The sequence below is a fragment of the Gekko japonicus genome, unplaced genomic scaffold, assembly GCF_001447785.1.
Source record: "Gekko japonicus isolate JY-2015 unplaced genomic scaffold, Gekko_japonicus_V1.1 scaffold2613, whole genome shotgun sequence".
NCBI lineage: Eukaryota > Metazoa > Chordata > Lepidosauria > Squamata > Gekkonidae > Gekko > Gekko japonicus.
This window is the reverse complement of record NW_015169863.1, coordinates 119,376-141,013: the sequence shown is the minus strand read 5'-3', so window position 1 is coordinate 141,013 and position 21,638 is coordinate 119,376. Positions and strand designations below refer to the sequence as shown.

Here is a 21,638-nt window from a genome sequence, read left to right as displayed (position 1 = left end):
TTATTTAATTTAGGCATTGATTATTTCAAGTTATTAAATGTCTTTCAATGCAGATAAAAGTTGCCCTTTCAGTCCCTTTTTTAAAAGAAACAATCATTCCTTTCTCTCAGGGTGGGGCCATAAGATAAATGAGGGTTTTCTGGTGTCTATTTTAAGATGTTGTGCTGAATTTATTAATAGCAGCCACAGAAGCAGCTCATAATAAAGAAGCCATTGTGAAGCAGCATCGTGGTTAATGTGACTTTTATTTTGAAAACCTTTCATTTTTAGCCATGCCAAATTCCCTAAGGAATAAAAAGATCTGTAGCTTTACAATAAAATGGTGATTCTTCTTACCACATGGTATCTCAGTTTTATTGAGATGCTTCGGCTGATGACCTCATTTTATTCCCTGAAGTTCGGGAAGGAGTCCTGTCCCAGACATTATACTCAATAGACTAGAAAAAGAGACCAAAGCAACATTAGTAAGGCCTCCCTGCTTGGTTACCTGGAAGCAGTTGGTACTCACCACAGGTGACCAGATTAATGTCTGTTTATACCATCCAGTAAACTGTCAGCATTTCACTAATTTTTCTTTTTGATTATTTACAATACATTTAGAATGATAAATTCTTAGCAGTAATCTAGATTTTTCAAAGATACTAAATTATGCCATCTGAAGTACAATCTAGGAATTCAGGCTACAAAATATGTCAGGACGACCTGTGAATTACTGGAAATTACAAAACAGTTCTAAAAATGTAGTTTGCAGAAGCATATAAAATAAAATCAATCCAGGGAGATCACTCTCGCCCACATACGTTATTATTTTGTTCCAGAAATTGAAGATTTCATTTAGTTTGGCATTCCATTATTGATCCTCCTTCCTGTTTGTTTTTAGCTGTTGTTTTGTATATTATATGTGTACATATTGTTTTTAAAGTTGATTTTAATGTTTTTTAGTGTTTGGCGCTTTGAAAGCCCAAATTAGGTAGGAAAGCGGCTTTAAAATGTTTTAAATAAATAAAGTAAAATAAACCTAATCAGCAACTAATCAGATGATAGAATTAAAAGGAAAAAAAACTGCAGATCAAATGAATCATGCAGGATTGCAATAACCACTTAATGTGGGGTGGTGATTGGACATACTTAAAGTAGTTCTTTGAATCTCAGCCTTGGTGTCTAACAGTGCTGTGACAGCAACACAGTTCAGCAGCACAGCTTCTAAACCATATTTGTTAAAAGATAAGCTGACCTTAGCAAGTCATTACACCTTTATTTCAAATACATACAGAGCATGCCTGTTCTTCTGCTGTGCCTCACATTATAGTTCAGAAATATTTTTAAATGCCCAGGTGGAAAACTGAGTGGGTATATGGTTCTTAACAGAGCGAAATCCATCCACACTAAGTAATAAAACTTGCGCAGTTGCAAACAAAAATAAGTAATAACAATTAGCACAAATAGGTGTTGTTTAAAACGATGGTTTTACTGGAATTGAAATGTGGCTTCCCACTTATAATGTGACATTTGCATAGATCCGGTATAAGTAGCATTTCCTTTCTTTTGAAAATGAATTGACATTTACTACTTTTTCCTCTTGGTTTTCTTCACTAAAAAGAATTTATCTTCATAGGACTCCTTCAGTTTGGTGTAGTGGTTAAGTGTGCAGACTCTAATCTGGGAGAACCAGGTTTGATTCCCCACTCCTCCACTTGCACCTGCTGATGTGACCTTGGGTCAGTCACAAGCTCTGGCACAGCTGTCCTTGAAAAAGAGCAGTTTGTGTCAGAGTTCTCTCAGCCCCACCCACCTCACAGGGTGTCTGTTGTGGGGAGGAGAAGGGAGAGGAGTTTGTAAGCCGCTCTGAGACACCTTTGGGTAGTGAAGGGCGGGGTATAAATCCAGTCTCTTCTCTTCTTCTTCTTTTACCTCACAGGGTGTCTGTTGTGGGGAGGGGAAGGGAAAGGAGTTTGTAAGCCGCTCTGAGACACCTTTGGGTAGTGAAGGGTGGGGTATAAATCCAATCTCTTCTTCTTCTTCACTGATTTTTCTACCTCTGTTCTCCTTTTAGAAATCATCGAAAAGCTCTGAGGATGACATCGGGTTGAGAAAAGAGAGAGACCGATATTGTGCCAATTTCCTGGAGCCCGGCAGTGTGCGTGCAACAAAGGAAGGGAAAATGGAAATTGAAGCCCTCGCCTCAGAACATAAAGCCATCCCTGTGGGGAGTTCAGCCCATGCCGTAGACAATCAAACTCACTTACTCTCCCCTGCTGCCAGTCACAATGGACTTAAAGACAGACATGAATCCTTGGACAGTGAGGTGGCTAAAGAGATCAGATATCTGGATGAGGTGCTAGAAGCAAACTGCTGTGATTCTGCTGCCGATAATCCCTTTAATGGGATGACTTCTTCCTCCCCTGAGCCAAGTGCATCTATTGTCGTTGATGGCTGCGGTCCATCTGCTCACAATACTAAGGATTCCACATCGCCCAATGAAAGGGACGCCCTGGTGGTTGGTGAGCAGACACCTCCGGTTACTGAACACAGTGGGATAAATGTAGCATCTGAGAAGCTGAAACCAAATGGCCATTCTCTGGATGGATGGCAAGAGGAACACGGTGACAAACTGAAAGGGCCGGCGAGTCCAAGCTCTTCCACAAGCTCAAGGTCTTCCAAAGATGGAGAAACGACGTTAACTACCATTAAGAAAGAAGCTAAGTTTGAGCTTAGAGCATTTCATGAAGAGAAAAAGCCATCCAAACTGTTTGAGGAGGAGGACATGAAAGAGAAGTACAGAGTGCGCAAAGTGAGACCTTCTGAGGAGATGATAGAGCTGGAAAAAGAGAGGCGGGAGCTCATCAGGAGCCAAGCCGTCAAGAAGAACCCTGGCATAGCGGCCAAGTGGTGGAACCCACCCCAGGAGAAAACACTCGAGGAACAGCTAGATGATGAACACTTGGAATCTCACAAGAAGTATAAGGAACGCAAAGAAAAACAGCAGCCGCCGCCATCAACGGCGATGAAGCACGTTTCATATTCCTGTGCGCCGCCAGATCTGAGTGGCGTTAAAAAAGATGATATCGTGACAGAGCAAATAGATTTCTCAGCCGCACGGAAACAGTTTCAGTTAATGGGAACTCCAGGCCAACCAAATAGCACAGCTGCACCCAAAAGGTCAGGGACTCCCAAAATGTTCACTGTCCAACCCTTCTATAAACCAATCGGCCCATCCCAAATAGACCAGCGAACGCACCCTGTTACAAAGCCCGTGTCTCTGTGCAGTCAAACAGTACAGGTTGGCAGTAACGATGTAACTATTGTAAAAGCGGAGAGAGTCTCTTGCATCCTAGATGACAGCAGCGTAGGAATTCAGAACAGCTCTGCTGACCTAATGAGGACCTCCCCTTCTTCCACAAAGCCTGGCCAGACAGCAAAAGTATGGACGGATGATAGTGAATTCATGAGTGCAAAGGCAGTCTTTACGGTGGTGAAGGATGATGACCACAGCCTACTGGACCAGTTCTCCAGGTCTGCCAATGTGTCTTTCCCACCAGAGGAGCTGGACTCTGGTTTGGATGAGTTGTCGGTGAGATCTCAGGACACAACCGTTTTGGAAACGCTTTCCAATGACTTCAGCATGGACAACATCAGTGACAGCGGTGCCTCCAATGAGACGATGAGCGCCCTTCGAGAAAACTCACTCACAGATTTCTCCTTGCCCCAGACTCCTCAAGCTAACACGCCTTCCGAGTGTCAAGGGGAGGGTGTTTCCAAGTCACTGAGCGACCACGGTTTTTACTCTCCGTCTTCCCCGTCGCTTGACTCCATGCTCATCGATGAGCAGTTGGAATACCAGGCTGGTCTACTGGTTCAAAATGCCATTCAGCAAGCCATAGCTGAGCAGGCTGACAAAATGAGCTCCAAGCAAGCAAAAGATGCCACAGAGCAAAGAAACCACCAGGTTGAGAGGCGGGAGGCGGCAGATAGGACACCGTGCTCTGAGAAGCAGCCCAATCCAACGTTTCAGCCTCCTCAGGTGTCCTCTCCCATGCAAGAGAAAAGGGACACAGCCCCAAAGGCTTCAGCAGCTCAAGACTCAGTACTCAGGGAAAGGCAAGCTCCACAACCACCGCTTGCTGCTCATCCTCCCCAGCCGGTCACTGTGGAGGAAACCAAGCCAGAAGTCAGCTATTTCAGCAAGTATTCGGAAGCAGCCGAGCTACGGAGCACGGCTTCCATTCTGGCTCAGCAAGAGGCTGAGGTGACTGTAGGACCATTCAAACTAAGGTCAAAAAAGCAGAGGACTTTGTCCATGATAGAAGAAGAGATCCGAGCAGCCCAGCAAAGAGAGGAGGAACTCAAAAGGCAGAGGCAAGGGATGCCAGTGATGCAGAGTCCCTTCGCAAAGGGTGCCCCCACACCGGCCACCAGAACCGTGTCTTACAGAACTGCACCAGGTAAGAGTCCTGACCTTTTGCTTAGGCTTGTGCAGATTTGGGGACAACAGAGTGGGAGGAGTGTTGTGGGCGACAAATGTTTATCCTTATTCACAGGGGTCATTTCGTAGAAAAAGAGGTGCGGGAGCTCATTAGCATAACTCATTGGCATAACTCATTTGCATATGCCACACCCCCTGACATCACCGGAAGTGTGTCAGAAGGCAACACCCACCGCTCAGGCTCCACTGGAATGTTTTGGATTGCTAGCTATTGGGGGGGGGGACGCTCAGATCTGTCCTCGCAGAGGAGGGAGAGCTTGTACCTAAATAAAACTTGGTCTTAAAGGTGCCACTGGACTGTTTTGAACCGGGGGGGGGGCTCTGCAACTTACCTGGCTGCTTCTTGCTCTGACTGAGGGCTGCTGGGAGCAGGGGGTGGGGCTTGTTGCATGTGCCCGCCCCCTGGGCTCTTCACTGCCGGAGCTCTGCTCCTGTGCGCTCCTGCAGGAAATGACCCCTGCTTATTCAGAGTCCCTCTCAAAGAAAGTAAGAACTGCCTTGCTAGGTGAGAACAAAGGTCTGTATAAACCAGATTTATGTCTCTTTGCATTCCATTTCTGGCTTTTCTGCACACTGTCCCTCAATTTGGAACCTTCCCCATGTTTCAGGATAGCGAGCAAGGCCCTTGCACAGTGGGGCTTGTGGTTGGCAAGCGGTTCCCACCTTGAAACAGCTGCTGCTGAAGGAACAAGCATCCCTGAGGTTCAGGCCTCATGCCGGAGATTAAATTAAATGTGACTCTGGGTTGAAGGCTAATTGCAACTGTGGCTCTCCGCAAGCTGAATGAGTATCACTGGTCTAATCCAGACTTCTGAGCTGGGTCTCAGTTGGCCTAAGTCTGGCAACCATTAAAAGGCTTGCGGGGGGGGGGGCTTGCTGGTGATGTCATCATGACGTCACTGGCAATACAGAGATGCCACTTCCAGGTCACATTGGAATTGACCTCATTGCATAGAGGCGGTGCTCTAGCTTTGGCCCCAGCTGGGTGGTGGCAAGCGCACCTGGTGGGGGAATGGGAGACCTTCCAACAAAGCAGGAGACTCGGCCTCCCTAGCTGGGTCCCAGAGGCAGTGTGATCTTGCTTTATATAGCAATCTCCTTTGCTTCCCCCTGTGCTGTACCACACCCACCGGGTCTTTTCTGTGGGCTACTAGAAAAACCTCATCCTTTGCGGGGCAGTGAATTTGAGTGACGTTTCCGAAAGCCGAAAGCGAACAAGCAGCGCATGAAGGCAACATTGCCTCCCTTAGTGTGTGTCCTCTATCATGTAATAAAGGTACACTGTTTTTGAACACTGAGTTTCTATTTTATTACTGCATCCAATGCTGATTTATAAATCTTGCTTCTGTGGGTTTGTGTAATCGTATCTAATAGCAAAAGTGTGGCCCCCAGCTGTAGATATCTAAATCTGTGGGCCGCGCAGAAGGAAAACCCCAAGGTCACATCAGCAGGTGCAAGTGGAGGAGGAGTGGGGAATCAAACCCGGTCCTCCCAGATTAGAGTCCGCACACTTAACCACTACACCAAACTGGCACTACACCAAACTGGCTTCATTACAAGCACAGGCAAAGCAGCAGCAATGGCGTTGTGGGCTGGAAGCCGGCAGGTGCATGGAGAGAAGGAGGAACAGCTACCAGAAGAGAACCGTGCGCGTCATATGGAGCAGAGGTCCATCAGTGGCTATTAGCCACAAGGTATAGCTAGGGACTCTGGGGCAAGTGATGCTCTGTCTTCTTGGTGCTTGGGGGGGGTCAACAGTGGGAGGGGCTTCTAATGTCCTGGCCCCACTGGTGGACCTCCTGATGGCGCCTGGTATTTCTGGCCACTGTGTGACACAGAGTGTTGGACTGGATGGGCCTTTGGCCTGATCCAACATTGGGATTCTCTTATGTTCTTATGTTCTTATGTCATGAGAATTGTCCCCCAGCTGTGGGGCACCGCACTGACGATGCAGGGGAGGCGAGTGACCACCCACCAACAAGGTGGGAAGAGATGCAGCCGAGAACTGCGCTGATGATGGGGGAGGGAAGTGAGGCTGTTAGGCAGGTGGCTGGGAATCGAGGAGCAGAGAATTGTCGCCGGCAGCCAGGCCCACGTTTGTTCCCCTCTGGCAGTGGTGCTCCAGGTGGTGGTGGGGGAACGAATGTAGTCGGCAGCAGGCAGGGGAGCAAGAGAGAGAGAGAGAGAATGATGGGAGGGAATACAGAGAAAGAGAGAAACAAATGTGTGAGAGAGTGTGACGGGAACTTTGGAGGGAGGAAGAGAGAGCTGGAAAGAGCATTAATGACAGCGGTTGTTGGGAGGGAAAATAAGAGAAAGACTGAGGTGCACTGGAGGGGGGGAAGTAGAGTGACAGGAGGTGTTGTGGGAAGAGAGAACCAGAGAAGTAGTGATGGGGTGAGGGATGGTGAGAGAGAGACTTAGAGAGAGAGAGGAGGAGGAAGCAAAGGCAAGGGTAAATGGGATGGCTGCTCCCGCAAGTTTCTTGCAGGCCCCCACTTGCCATCTAAGCAAGGGCCCGTCACACATTTTGTGGCAGGGAATCCTGTATGTTAATATATGCATTGATTGGAGTATTTCCTGTTGCTTGTTTTCTGTTGGTCAGTTTCATTTGGTGACTCTTAGTACTAATGTTCTGAGAATGTGAAATAAATTTTCTTTATTTTATATACCACCGTACTTGCTACAGAAGATAAATAACATAGAGCGTTAGGGACAATTTATACAAAATGACAGGAAACTTCTTCTATGAAGGAAGGAAAGGAAGGGTTGGGAGGCCATTAATTGAAAGGGCAATGTCTCTTCATATGATAGTCACTCCTAATCATTAGTGACCAGGAACAAAGAGAACATTTGTTGATGTTATAAAAACCACAAAAAGGGAAACACAAGCTTGGAAACATAGCTCAGAATGGGTCCAAAAGACTTCACCCAAGCGCATTCCTATGGTAGAATCAATAGTTTGTCCATTTGGAAATGCAGTTATGGTTTCTTCTTCAAGGTGGAATCAACAGTTATCCTACTACCATGCAGGCGAAAAGCAACCATCCAAAACACCCTAAATAGAATACCTCATTTTCATCCTGCAGTTGACTAACATTAGAGCATCTTAAAGGTTGAGAATGGAGTCATGATTCCATATTTTAAGAATGTCGTGAAATGCACACATGATTTAGGATACTCTGCAAAGGCAGTCTTGCTATTTAAAATGTTCTAACAATGCTGAGATCACCGAACGCTGGTAAATACTAAAGGTACAATTAAAAGGAATGTTTGCACTATTTATTCATCAGGATTCATATTTATGGAACAAATTGAGAAAGTTAAGGCCAAAACACACTGCTTTGGTTAGGGAAACAAAAAGCCAGGTAGTACAGTAAATGTGAGGGAGATATGAGCAGAAAGGTAGTTTATGGGTTATTGGATGTTATCTCTGCAGTATAGTCCTTCCATGCTGTGTTCTTCATCCTTCATGCCTCTTCTGCTTATAACCAATTTGTCCAGCATCCTGTTTGCAGTAGGACAAAATGTTCACAGTCCTGGTGTAAAAATGGTGCTTGGCATGCAAGGAAACCATACCTGAATGATATCCTATGCAAAATTGCACAGGAGTCAAGTGGGACCTTAACAAAATACATGCCAGCAGGTAGTTTGTTAAAATTGTAATTCTGAATTGTTACTAAGAAAGTGATGACCTTTGGCTAATAATAAACTTGTACTCGTACTTGCCAGTATAATTTTTTCTTGCTTAACTCATGCAACTGGCCTCACTTTTAAACCAGGCTCTTCACCGCGAGATATAAAGCAACTCGGTTGAGCTAATGCTTCATGCATTGGTCTGGCAGGATGGTTTAAACGAGACACGTGCTTTTTGGAACACCATGCAGATAAATTTGTTTACTTAATAATTTTTTTACATGCTTAACATCTTATTTAAATGGAGCCAAGCTGCTTTCTCAGTCAAATTCCACCATCACCACCATGTATTTGGTTACAGCACTATGAGTGAAAGGGAAAGTTCTGAAACTTTGTTTTTGAGAAACCAAACTGAATCAGCATTAACTTTGAACTGGGCTACTAAGCCAATGTGCTTGTTGTCAACACTGCAGACATGGGGAACTGGGGAAAAACAAAAGCTATGCATGAAATCCTTTGTGGTCTAAGGCTTGACCATTGAATCTTTTGTTATATGTTGACTAGAGAAATAGCTTGTATTGCTCACTAGACAAATTTGTAGAAGAAGAGCATTATGTGCTTTTGCCAATTCTCTTGTGAGAATGCAGGTTTGATTAATTCAAATGAATGAGAGAAACACAGATACGATTCTGCATCTGTCTGGTACTTGGTTGAAGTAGGAAGGATTTATTTTCTTTTAATATCATTTGGTTTGTAGCAGAAAGATCTGAATTTGCATTAATTTTTAGAACATTTTGGCCATGTTCGTTTTGAAAGGTTTCTTGTTTTTACAAGCTAGATAAAGTGGATTTGCTACAGAACAAATATATATAAGAAATATTTGTTCTACAGAACAAATATAATAAATGTGTATAATGTGTGTATAATATAATAAACACACAGAGACACACACAAGTGAATAAACGTTATTAAGTTGTGAAAAGGAGCACTTAAACGCCTTCCATTACTCCAGACGTGTTGAAGCTAAGAGGAATATCAAGTGCTAAATCAGTTCTTCCAGTACAGCTGAGTCGAGTTCTGTCCTACATATTTTGTAATTCATTTCTGTTCATGAGCATTGAAAACACAGTGTGTGTAAAGTTTCCTCTTGCCATCTGTGCTGTTGCCTTTCCTCTTATTCCCACCACATGTGTTATGTTCCTGTCCAGAAGAATAAATGGCTAGCTGGGAGGCATAGACTGGTAGACACCTGATGTTTTAATTCAGATTTAAGAGGGTGGAAATGCCCTCCTCAGATCATAGTGACCAGAAACATAGCAATTTAAGTGTGTTGGATTAGGCTCTGGGAGACTTATATTCAAATCCCTGCTCTGCCACAAAAGCTCACAGTCAGTTTGCCACAATATAGTGGTGTTAACCTTTGTGGATTTAAAGAGCACAATCAGACGGCAACATCTGCCTTCCGTGCCCCTGTCGTCAGCACCCCGTGTTGCCCCGCTTTGGAAGCAGACTAATCAGGCACTGGGGAAAGTCCAGTGTTTGTGGAAGCCAGCGCTTCTACTCCGCTTTCCCGGATGTCTGAATTGTCCTGCCGTGAAAGGAACCCAGAAGGGAAGTCTGAACCCACAGAGCCATTTCCTCCACTGTTTTTTTTTTTTAGTTGCTGCCTATGAGCGCATAAGCGCATGCACCCGCCTGCATTAAAACAAAAACGACTGGGCAGTGTGCTCCATGGTTGAGGTGCTGCAGTAATCTGAATGCCTGATCACTAGATGAGTACATGGAGAAACCGCCCCAGAGTGTGCTGTCTGGTTGGTCTGCCCCGCAACACTTTAAACCGGTGCAATTAGAAGCACACCCAGATTTCGGCAAGCCTCCAGTGTGACCACAGCCTGGGTGACCTTGGGCCAGTCCCTGTCTCAGCCTAACCTGCCTTGCAGAGTTGCTGTGAGGATACAGTGGAAGAGGGAAGAATGATGTGAGAAGCCACTGGGAGAAAATCAAGGTGTTAATAAAATAAGATGGGACAAGTCCACTCTGGAATATCCCCTGAGAGTAGAGGGCATTAGACAGAGCACTGGCATAAACCACAGCTTCATTAGGGGGCAGGGGCTATGTTGGCTGGGAAGAACCAAGGGAAATGCTCCTCAGCCTAGCACAAATTTCCCACCCACCCGAGCAACCCCCTGCCCAAGTAATCACTGGGAATCCTTGATGAGATCTCTTGTGTTTTGCTCCTTCATTAAACAAGGTCTGCAAGAGCCTCTTATTTAGATTAGTACCACGAGAGCAGCTCTTTTGCCCTGTGCTGCTTGGCAATTGCCAGCACTCTGCAAGAGCTGTGATATTTGTCTCAAAGGGGGAACCGTACAAGCAATCTATATGGTTTCTCCTTAGGGATGCCAGCCTCCAGGTGGGACCTGGTGAACCCACTGAGCATTGTACCCACTGAGGTCCCTGTCATCCCTGGGCTTCATCCCCAAACCTCCAGGAGTTTCTCAACCTGGATCTGGCAACCCTCCCCCCCCCATTCCCTGCCAGTGGCCGGAGGGGGGGGGGCTGGCAACTCTGTTTGATGAGGCAAATGGCAGGTCTGTGGGACTGACAGTAGCCCTCTTTCTAAGAGTTGAGCTCTTGGCTGCCTTTCATTTCTTAAATGAGTACGGTAGGTTATGCTTGTGTGGGTCCGCTTCAGATGTTCCTGTATGTTAATAACTGAGATGCTTTTGTAATACTTGTTCTTTTTAAATCATTTGTATTTTAATTTACTCTAGATGAAATCCATTGTAGTTTACAACTCAACGCTCCCTCTAAGCTGTGGAGTCTTGTGAGCAGAAATTCTACTTTTGAGCTACTGGCATTAGAGTTATAAGCGAGCCATTTGGCTGCTGCATAAATTAGTTTGCTCTGGAGCCATCCCTTCCCGAGCCAAGACAAAAATGTGTGAGCCGGAGGCTAAAAAAACTGTGAGATAGCTCTAGGGCTGCCAAGTGGGGGCGGGTAAACGGTCGCTTTGGAGGCCCGATTTCCGCCGTCGCGGAATCGGGCCACGGGGGAAACCCCGCCCCCCCGAAGCACAACGTGGGTGCGTCACAGGAAGTGATGCAACCACGTAGAGCACGTTGGGGGCGTGGCCCCAATTGTTGGAGGAAAAACCCTATGGTTTTCCCTCCAACGATTGGGGCCACGCGCGCGTCCCTCGGCAGCTCCCAGACTGAGCCAATGCTCCCCCGCCGGTGAGTAAGAACAACTTGGCAAGCCTAGTTAGCTCACAGTGACTCAACGTAGAGGGGACACTGTTTACAAGTATTCAGAAATATGTATCTAATATCTGTAGTTACCTGGTGATGCGTGACATGTGTCAGCTATCTATTTCATTCAGCCTTTCTACAGATGTACTTTTATGATTTTTTGTTATTATGTTTTTCATTTGGCTGCTGTGAAGCACATCCAGCCATGCTCTGACTTCAGTCTTTGAGACAAACAATGTCGCTAGATTCGTGGGGGGTGGGGGGGATGAATGAACAGCACTTCTAATTGTTGCTTTTGTTCTCAGCAGTCGTCATTTGCAAAATCCAAATTCCCGCAGAGAGAAGTTAGAAGGGAGATGAGGGTGTTCCAAGCCCGTCTAGAGATTGTGGCTTGTAGGTTGCAGTCTAGTTAGTTTAACTGTGGGAAGAGAACTCTGAAATTACATTTATAGATCTTTCCCACACTTTGCTACCCTTTAACTGGACGTGTCATGTATTATATATTTATTTAATTCACCTGTGCCCCACCTTTCTCCCTAATGGGGACCCAAAGCGGCTTACCTCATTCTCCTCTCCTCCATTTTTATCCTCAAAACTACCCTGTGAGGTAGGTTGGGCTGAGAGTGGGTGACTGACCCAAGGTCACCCAGCGAGCTTCCATGGCGCAGGTGGGGATTAAAGCGGTGCTCTTTTCACATATGGATGCAAAAGTTCAGACTTGCTCGTTCTTTCTCTTTTGTGTTCAGATATCGTCCGGATGAAGAGCTGCAGTTCAAAAACGCACCAGTTGTTCTAGTATCATCTTCTGCAGTTCTATGTGCCGTTATTGACTCTTGGTTTTCTGCTCTTTGTTGTTTGAAAGTGATTGTCTGTTGTTAGATCACGTAACGTACCCTCAACCATTTCACGTTTGAAAATCGAGACGCTCCTGTGCGTGAGGGGATGGCCCTGGGGGCAGAGCCTGAGAGTATAAGTATAACACAGCACAGTTTGACAGACAGTGGTGGGGGTGGTGGCAGCGCCACCCAGAGTCGAGTGTCAAACGAACTGACTTCAGAAAATAAAACTGCTTGCATGCAGGGAAGCAAGGCTAATACATATAATATTATGCACTATATTGCATTTGTGCTGTTTCGAGGACATTGGTCCCATTTTACAGCTGAGAAACACTGAAAATGCCAGATTGTTTTCAGACTTTGGTTTCCGTGGGCTCAGTCCGGAGCAGCTGCATGGGATTGCACTGTCAGTAACTTTATGTAGTCGCATGATCAACAATGTATAGGAATTTTAGGGGTGGGAAGGTGTGACCATTACATTTCAGGCATCAAATTGCAATGGCATAGAAGAGGCTTTTTTTGGGGGGGGGGGTAATGTGTGCTCTGTAATTCGGCTTTAGCTGTCATTAAGTATTTTTCATCATATAGGTAAAGGGATGTTGCTTTAAAATCGGGATGCTGAGAATTTGGGGTTTTTCCCACTAGCACAATGCCCTGAAATATGAGGCAGTCCTGTCTAAAATGGACCAGTGGGAGGGTATCATGTAAATGTTTCTCTAGGATTACAGCTTCTGCACTAACACACATCCTTGCTGCTTTCCTCTTGGAAATTAATTTCAGGGGGGGGGGAATACATTTGTGTAAATGAGCAGATAAAAAATTCAGTGTCTCTCAGGCTTCTGCATGCCACCCAGTTATGGCGGATGTCTCAGCTGTGAACACGAGGAAATTCCTAACAGGATGCAACTGATGTCTGACGGCAGCTGTAGATTTCCCCAAGCCTCCTTTTATGACCCCCTGTTAGTTTCATGAATTCACTGCTGCTTCACAAAGACACAAAGCAGGTTTCAGTTTTCCCTTTTACTTGTGTCCATATATGTAGGCGATGTAATGTTCCTTCAAACAAAACTGCAAATGTTATATTTTCTTTCCTTTTCCCTTTTTTTCTGTATTTTTCTGTATTTTTCTGAATTATGTAGAGTTTAAGTAGAGCTTAAAAACTGAACTATGCAACTGGCTACTTGTAACCTCCAATGGATATGACTCGCTGAAAGTTTTCTAGTGCAAGGCCGTGTGAAATTAGTGGGGATTGTGCACCAGCACTCTTGCACCACCCCTGCTCACTCCCAAGGGCACCAGACAGGGCCACGTTGATTGTGCCTAACTCAAATGTGAAATTAACATCGCTTGTCAAATACACTGTTGAATGTAATCTGGTCGTAGTTTCATTATTTCACATAATACTTTTGTTATAGTCTTCACAACAACCCTGTGAGGCAGGGTGGTGACGACTGGCTGAAAGTCACCCATGCCATGGCTAAGGAATAAGCTGCTGTTTTAGGACTTTTTTAAAAATTATTTTTGTGTTTTTGAGGGTGTGTGTGTGTGTGTGTGTGTGTGTGCGTGCGCCCATGCCTGGAAGTCATGGCGACCTCTGGCAACTCCTACCGGGGCCTGGAAGATGTTCAGAGAAGTGGATTGATAGCCTGCCTCTGCCTCCTGGCCCTGGTATTCTTTGGAGGTCTCCCATCCAAGTACTTGCCAGGGCCGGCCCTGCGTAGCTTCCGAGGTCTGACGAGATCAGGCTTGCCTGGGCTGTCCTGGTTAGAGTCCTGTTTTAGGACTTCTTGATGGATAAATTATTAAAGGATTTTGTCCCCAGATGTATGTCAACTGACAAAGAGTAAAGGGTTTGCAGATGCGTTGGGGGGAACACCGTGACTGTCTTGCAAGTCAAACTGTCATAGGATGATACAACTGAACATTGCAGTTTTTGTTTTGCTTTTAAGGACATCTGAAAATGCAGTATGTCCTTTTTAGGGATCTTGCAGAAGGAGGAAAGTAAGTGGGATAACGCTGAGGACAGAGAAGGGAAAGTGATACAAACTGCAGGACTCAGATTTCAGGGAGACCAAGTTTTAAATCCCCCTAACTTCCCAAAATCTTCCCCAATGTCCTCTTAAGATCTCAGGGGTTCGAGTAGATTAATTTCTTCCTCCCTCCTCAGTTTTCCCCTTTAAATGAGTTCCAGCATCTCTCAACAACCCATGTTCCTGGTTCCTAGCCAGTCTTCATCAGGTGGGGCGGGCGGGGGTGATTCCTTTTGCTTGCAAGTCAGAAATAGGGTACTCAGGTTCCTGGTCTTAGGTTCAGGGTGAGTTCAAAACAACATCTATTTATTAGCAAGAAGATACAGAGATGGGAGCAACCCGTTTCAGGACAAGGGAGATCATGCAGTGTACAATTGTAACTAACAAACAGAACTAACAGCAGGGACTCCACCTCCTGAGGCTAAACAAACACACATACACAAACATATCAGGGGGGGGAACAGACTGTTCCATTGTAACGTAAATACACCACAGGGTGGAGGGATTTTGTTTTAACATCTTGTTAGTTTCCAAAGTCATATTTTTCTGTATACCTTATAATTTCCCTATGTGTTTAGAAACCCTTACCTTATTTATGGGTGGGCTGGTTTTGCTTGGATGCATTATCATGTTTGGGGTGTTGCAACAGCAGCCACCTTACTGTTAGAGAGAAGGAATCACAAGGTAAGGGGCAGATGCTCTGCAAATCCCATCCCAACCCAGCGATCCTCTCCAGGACTTCCTAAGCTTTCGGTGACTTGGTAAACTGATTCCTCTGTGTGACGTCTCCCAATCCCTTTTGTTCCTGTAACTGATCCGTCAATATTCTGTCCCTTCTGGAACATATTTAGTGGGGGGGCGGGGCAGTTCTTTTGGTTAATTTGTGAAGTCATTATTCTGCATACCCAGGCAGTTCCCTAAATAGACAGAAACTCTGCCTAATCTGTAGCCGGCCTGGTTTCCCTCCCTTCATCATTCACCCAGGAGTCGCCCAGTTTACTATTCGTTATAGTGATGAAGCATAGGAAGAAGAATGATGATAGGAAAGTTTGGGTAAAAGGTAGAAGGTTCGAAAAGTGGTAGTTGGTTGACAGGCTGGATGTGTGGAGAACTGCAGCTAGCCATTCACAAGTGCATAAACTCGGTGAAGAAAAGGGGAGTTATGGAATGAAGGGTTCTGAGAAGAATAATAGGCGGGAGCCACATTCTCAAGCCCCTGTGGTCTTTGAGAGCCTTGAAGGGGGAGATTTCCTCATTTTACATCTGGGGCGGGGGGAATACCAGAATACAGTCTTGCTGTTTAATGTAAAATACACAAGTTTTTTTTTTTTGAACACAATTTTATTTTTCATGAAAATATTGACATGTCATCAGTTCCATTAATGTTTCAATTTTTACCCCCAATATCCCCACTTTACTCTCTCCCTCCCCCTGGCTTCCCGCAATGCTTCCCCCCTCGTCACTCCAGTACACCTTAAGATAACATCATATTCTAGTTTCAATATTGTTCTAAATATAATAGATTGTGCTTTACATCCCAGTTCTTTTCTAGGTAGATTTTAAAGTCTCTCCATTCCTCATAGAATTCCTGATCTTCTTTGTTGTTCAGTTTTTTCGTAATTTTGTCCATCTCAGCCATAAACAAAGTTTTTTGTATCCATTCTTCTAACTCTGGAATTCTTTCTTGTTTCCAACATTGTGCATAGAGTATTCTCGCCGTTGTAATCAGGTACCAAAATAAAGTTCTTTTTGTAATATTCAATTCTTCCATTTTAAGTCCTAAGAGCAGAATTTCTGGTGCTCTTTTAAAGGAACATTTCAAAAAAATTTGCATTTCGCTGTGAACTCTAGTCCAGAAGTCCACAGCTTTTTCACATGTCCACCACATATGATAAAATGAACCTTCATGTTTTCTACATTTCCAACATTTGTTAGAAATGTTTTGGTTCATGTTGGCTATTTTCTTGGGTGTCATATACCACCTGTACATGTAAAATACACAAGTTGATAGTGTTAAGAGTGGCGAATAATCAGAAAATACATGGCAAGGTATTGAGTCTCTGTAAGAAAGGAAGGTATAAAGTCAGTTAAATAAGACGTGAAAGGTTGGAATGTGAACAGAAATTCTCTGAAGGGAGGAACGAATATTGGAAGAACTTAACAAGAGGAGTGATGGAGTTTTAAAACGGAGGGGGGGGGATACCTGAGGATAATTGGTAGCATGTGTCTGCTACACTGGTGGTGGTGTTTTTGAAAAGATTTAAAAGTTTAACATTCTTTTTAAGGTCAACAAACTAATGGAAAACAGAAGAAAAATAATAAGCAATAAAACCCAAGCAGAAGAATGTGGTCGTTTTGAAAATTCAAATAATAGACTTGGTCTGTTCCAAACAAACAGGGATCCTCATATAGCACCGAAAAACCTGGTTTTATTCCCTCCCCTATATTCAGTCTGTCACTCCTGCTTGGTAAAGACAGTGAGCTTAGAGCTTGCGTGCCAAGTATCAAGCGTGACAGAGGTGGATGGGGAAATGGGGGTTGCGCACAAGTCTCCCATTTCCTTGTGTGTGCGCTGAGGGGGAGGGGGTGACACCAAGGTTTTTGGTTTCCTGTGGGGAGCCCTCCTAGCCTCCCCTGTAGCCTGACCGATGAGATGAACTGAGCCCCAAAAGTGTAATGTCTCCAGAACTGCATATATTTGGCCCACACATATCATAAAAATGAATTATTTATTGGGACCATAAAAAAAACATAGCCGGGCCAGTTCCCATCTTTCTGGCACTCCCACCCCCTACCTTCCCATTGAGGCCAGTGACACCATTAGAAAAATCTTAATGCTATCACACCCCTAATGTAGCCAATCCTCCAAGAGTTTACAGTACCCCCTGTAAGAAGAGTTCTGTAAGCTCTTGTAGGATTGGCTACTTTAGGGGTGTGTCGCCTAATAGGCAAAGGAGTTCCTGCTACAAAAAGAGCCTAACAGAAACAATGGTGCCACCCTTGCCAGATAGCCTCTAACTGAAGGTGCAGCTTGAACTTAGCAGGTTTTAACATCACAACCTGTCACAAACAAGCCTTCTAATTGCCTCCCTCTGCTGACGCCACCAAAAAAATTTTCCATGTGAAAAAAATAATTCTTCCCATGAGGCTGCCATATACTGAGGCTAGGCTTCCCAAGTCCCCCCGGGGGGCAGGGAAACCGGGCCCCCGGGGGAACTCCACCCCGACGTGTGCATCACCCGGAAGTGACGTGACCACGCCGGGCACGCTGGGTGCGGGGCCACGGCAATCCGAGGGAACTCTCTATGGTTTCCCCTCATATGGCCATGGCCCCGCCCCCAGCGTGCCTGCCGTCGTCACGTCACTTCCGGGTAATATGCATGCAGTGCGCGCGCGCACCAGACGCCAGCCAGGAGCCCCCGCTCCGGCAGAAGATCGACTTGGCAACCCTAACTGAGGCAGACTACTGAGGTATTTGGAAATGTCAGGGGGAAGCCGCTGAGGGATGCCTTGCTTCCTAATGGAGCAGAAGATCTGGGTGTTTTTTTTTTCTGTGTGCACCTGTACAGAGCAGAGCTTTCTTCCCCACCACCACCACCCCTCCAACTGGGGGAACAGAGGGAGGCTGGCATAGTTTTCTGCCCAGATACATGGCGTAGAGCAGTGGTGGCCGAACTGTGGCTCGGGAGTCACATGCGACTCTTTCACACATATTGTGTGGCTCCCGGCAGGGCAGCTGGGGAAGCTAAATATCGTTTAGCACAAAAAACAAATAAATATCATTGGATAAATAAATATCATTATCGATATTTGCTTTTACTCCTTCTGTTATTCTTTTTGGCAGTCTCATTTAATGTTAATAGAAAGCAAATTTGCATATTTCCTAATAAAAAGGTGTAATATTTGTTCATGTCTTGAAGCTCTCAAACATCTGATGTTTATTCTATGTGGCTCTTATGTTAAGCAAGTCTGGCCACCCCAGGCGTAGAGGTACCCCCCTTCTAGGGGTGACCTCTTTTTCAGTCTGCCCGGGGCCTGTGGCATTGCCCCCAGAGGTTTCTGATTGTTTTCCCCGGCCCTGTTAGCTGTTAAGGTTTTGCCACTGATTTTGTTTTATTGGTATTGCAACTTTGTGTTTTATTCTTTGCTGCTGTCTAAATCTTTTTTTTTAATGTTGGACTACTTCTTGCGTTATTGATATGTATTTTGATTATTTGTTGTGAGCAGCTTTGGTTTCTTTCAATAAAAGAGCAGCATGCATTTCAAATATTTTTTTCAGTCGTCTGTTTTTTGCTAATTACTTTCAGGTAGCCCTATTTCCTAATTAATGCAGGAAGCGTGAATATTAAGCAGAAACTGTGACTGCTTTTCTGACAGGAGCCCTTTAATAGCCTGATCCTCACCTAATTCATTCAGAAGGTTCATCCATTTTCAACAGGACTTACTTCCAGTGGCTTGTAACAGATTTTAATTGATAAAAGAATATGCTGAAAATAGGGTGGCAATCTCTTTTTGATGCCCTTCCTGTAATCCTTCCAAGAAATGAACTCAGATCTGGGAGAAAACCAAGACACACAGGGCCACCCTTATAGCCTTTTCTTGGCTGTAAGCCCCATCAAGTAGACTTCAGTAGGACTCCTTGCTGAGGTTTGCTTTCACAGGTCTCCACAGTGAGGCCTTACTGATACACCTGTATGATTGTGATCAGGAGGATGACAATTGAATTTGCTGTGTCCTGAGAACTGAATTTTCTTCCCAATTGAGCCATGGGAGATTTGCCAGCAGAACTGGCATGTCTTCTAACAATTAATACCCACTCTTCTTGTTTGAACACCTGTCTGTTTACTCTGGAGGACAAGAGCCATATACATTACAAGCCCGTAACCCCTTTATACAAACAGCCAGGCAGTTATTTGGAACTGCACAAAGCAGTTGGTTCTCTGCCCTATCAGCCACTTCAGCCTGAGCCATTGCATATTTCATAACTACAAGAGACGTCTGTTTCTTCCCCTTTCCAGATGTGTACTGTAGGGTCTTTCATCATAATCAGACAAAACACAATCCAATTACATTATACTTTTTTGGGTGATACTCCTGCAAGCCCTTATTCAGTGTTGATAACATGATGTCCAGTTTTTACATAGTGAAGGAAAGGATAGTTAATTTGCTGTTCTACCTGCTTCCCTCTCTTTGTAAAAAATCTGGCTTAGTGTGCATCTCTGCATAGGGTGGGAGGGAGGAAAGCCCCTATAACCTCCAAGGAATGAAGGAATAATCATCGTAACATTTGTCTGTGTTATATGTTTAAGCCGAAGTTACACCATTTTAACTGTCACAGCATTCTGCAAGGAGTTGTAGTTTGATGGAACTACAGAATGTTTTCTGTTAGAATTAGCTATTGCAGGGCTCAGAGTATAACATAGTCCAGGGGCTGTTTTCCTGCACCACCCTTGGTGCCTGTAGACAGCATGTGTAAGTACACATACTATCAACATAATAAATGTGTTATTTAGTATGTAGCATAACCATGGCCCCGGTCACACGGGCTGGATATTGCGGGGGGGAGGCGTGGCTGTTTGCCCCGGATCGAACTACCGCACGGCAGCCGGATCAAACATCCCGCCCGACGTCCCACCAACGTCCCGTGGTTGGGGGGAGGTGCCGATCATACCTCACTCCTGCGGCGCCGTAGGGGTTGTGTGTGTGTGTTTTTTTAACCCAAGTGTTCGCATGTGCCGTTGGGTGCTTGTGCGCACCCGTGGAGACTTGACCAAAAAAACACTTTTCACGACGGGACATGGGCGGGCGCCAGATGCCACGAGCTACCACCGGAAACGTGATCTGACGCCCGCCCTTGCCCCACGGTTTCCGAAAACTAGTACTTCGGAGGTACTAGATTTTTACAGCGCATCTTCAGAGTGAAGCCTCGGGTGAGCCACGGGAGCTCTACGCTTCCCAGATGTGGCGGTGAGATCGCGCCCGGAAAATCCGCCTATCTTCCGTCTCTCTAGCGTGCTTAATGCTCCATGTGACCGGGGCCCATGGTTATGCTACATACTAAATACTTATTCACTAGATAGGCAAACAAGTCTCCTCTTTGACTGGTAAGCCATTGCCCTCCAGGTGAAAGGCCAGATAGGAACAGTGCCTTTTCTCTACTAACCTTAGGCAGTATCAACAAATATCATGGGGGCCCTCAGCCTTGTGGGGACCAGTGGCAGTTTGCCCCATTGCGCCCTGCTCTCTACCCCCCTGCTGATTGTGAAGAGGGCACTAACTGAGGCCAAGATGGTGGTGGTGGTGGTGGTGGTGATGACGATAAGGAGAAGGAGAAATGGATTTATACCCTGCCCCTCACTTGGAGTCTCAGAGTGGCTTACAACCTCCTTTCCCCTCCCCACAGCAGATACTCTGTGAGGTAGGTGGGGCTGAGAGAGCTCTTTCGAGGACTCTCTTGAGAGTACAGCTCTGAGAGAACTTGTGACTGACCCAAGATCACACCAGCAGCTGCATGTAGAGGCGTGGGGGATCTAACCCGGTTCTTCAGATTAGAGTCCGCGCTGTTAACCACTACACCAAACTGGCTCTTTTAAGAACTTTTAAGCACTATTGGTTTTAACAAAGTCAGTGTCACTTAAATATGCATCATCCTTTCTGGGTTTGTGCCCTCACACTGTTACAAAATGCCAGCAGGGCATAACAAACAAGATCATGATATTATACTACAAGCAGCCTTTTGTATAGAATGAGGTTGTGAATTTTAATTCCTGGGCAAGTTTTTTTAAGGGTATTTTACTGGTTTCCTCTTAGGGCAAGCACCGTTGACCTCAAGAGGGACATGTTCATGTTAGAAATGCTGAGTGATCCCTATAGGTTGAGCTCGCCATGTTGGGCAGAGCAGGGGAGGGTTGGGGAGGAATCTATCGTTCCCTTACTATCAGAGAGAACACAGTCTGAAGCATTCACATCTCGCGTACATATATTAAGTGCCATCAAGTCGCAACGGACTTCCAGTGACCCCAGCAAGGGGCTTTCGAGACAAGTGAGACGCAGAGGTGGTCAGCCATTGCCTTCCTCTGCAGAGCCTTCCTTAGTTGCCCCTCATCCAATTACCCACCCTGCTTAGCTTCTGAGATCCAGGGGACTGGGGCTGTACTTTGCCAGGGGACTGGGGCTGTACTGAGAGCCAGTTTGGTGTAGTGGTTAAGTGCGCGGACTCTAATCTGGGAGAACCGGGTTTGATTCCCCACTCCTCCACTTGCACCTGCTGATGTGACCTTGGGTCAGCCACAAGCTCTGACACAGCTGTCCTTGAAAAAGAGCAGTTTGTGTCAGAGTTCTCTCAGCCCCACCCCCCTCACAGGGTGTCTGTTGTGGGGAGGGGAAGGGAGAGGAGTTTGTA

General features: G+C 45.5%; 1 protein-coding gene across 2 annotated transcripts in view; it reads left to right on the top strand.

Annotated features, from left to right (window-relative positions):
- Positions 1–21,638, top strand: part of AKAP2 (A-kinase anchoring protein 2) — a 57,467-nt gene that overhangs the window by 18,926 nt on the left and 16,903 nt on the right. For both annotated transcript variants that reach the window (XM_015417418.1, XM_015417417.1), the window contains exon 2: positions 2,054–4,442. In XM_015417418.1, coding sequence (XP_015272904.1) covers positions 2,054–4,442 — 2,389 coding nt within the window. The remainder of the gene's footprint in view (positions 1–2,053; positions 4,443–21,638) is intronic.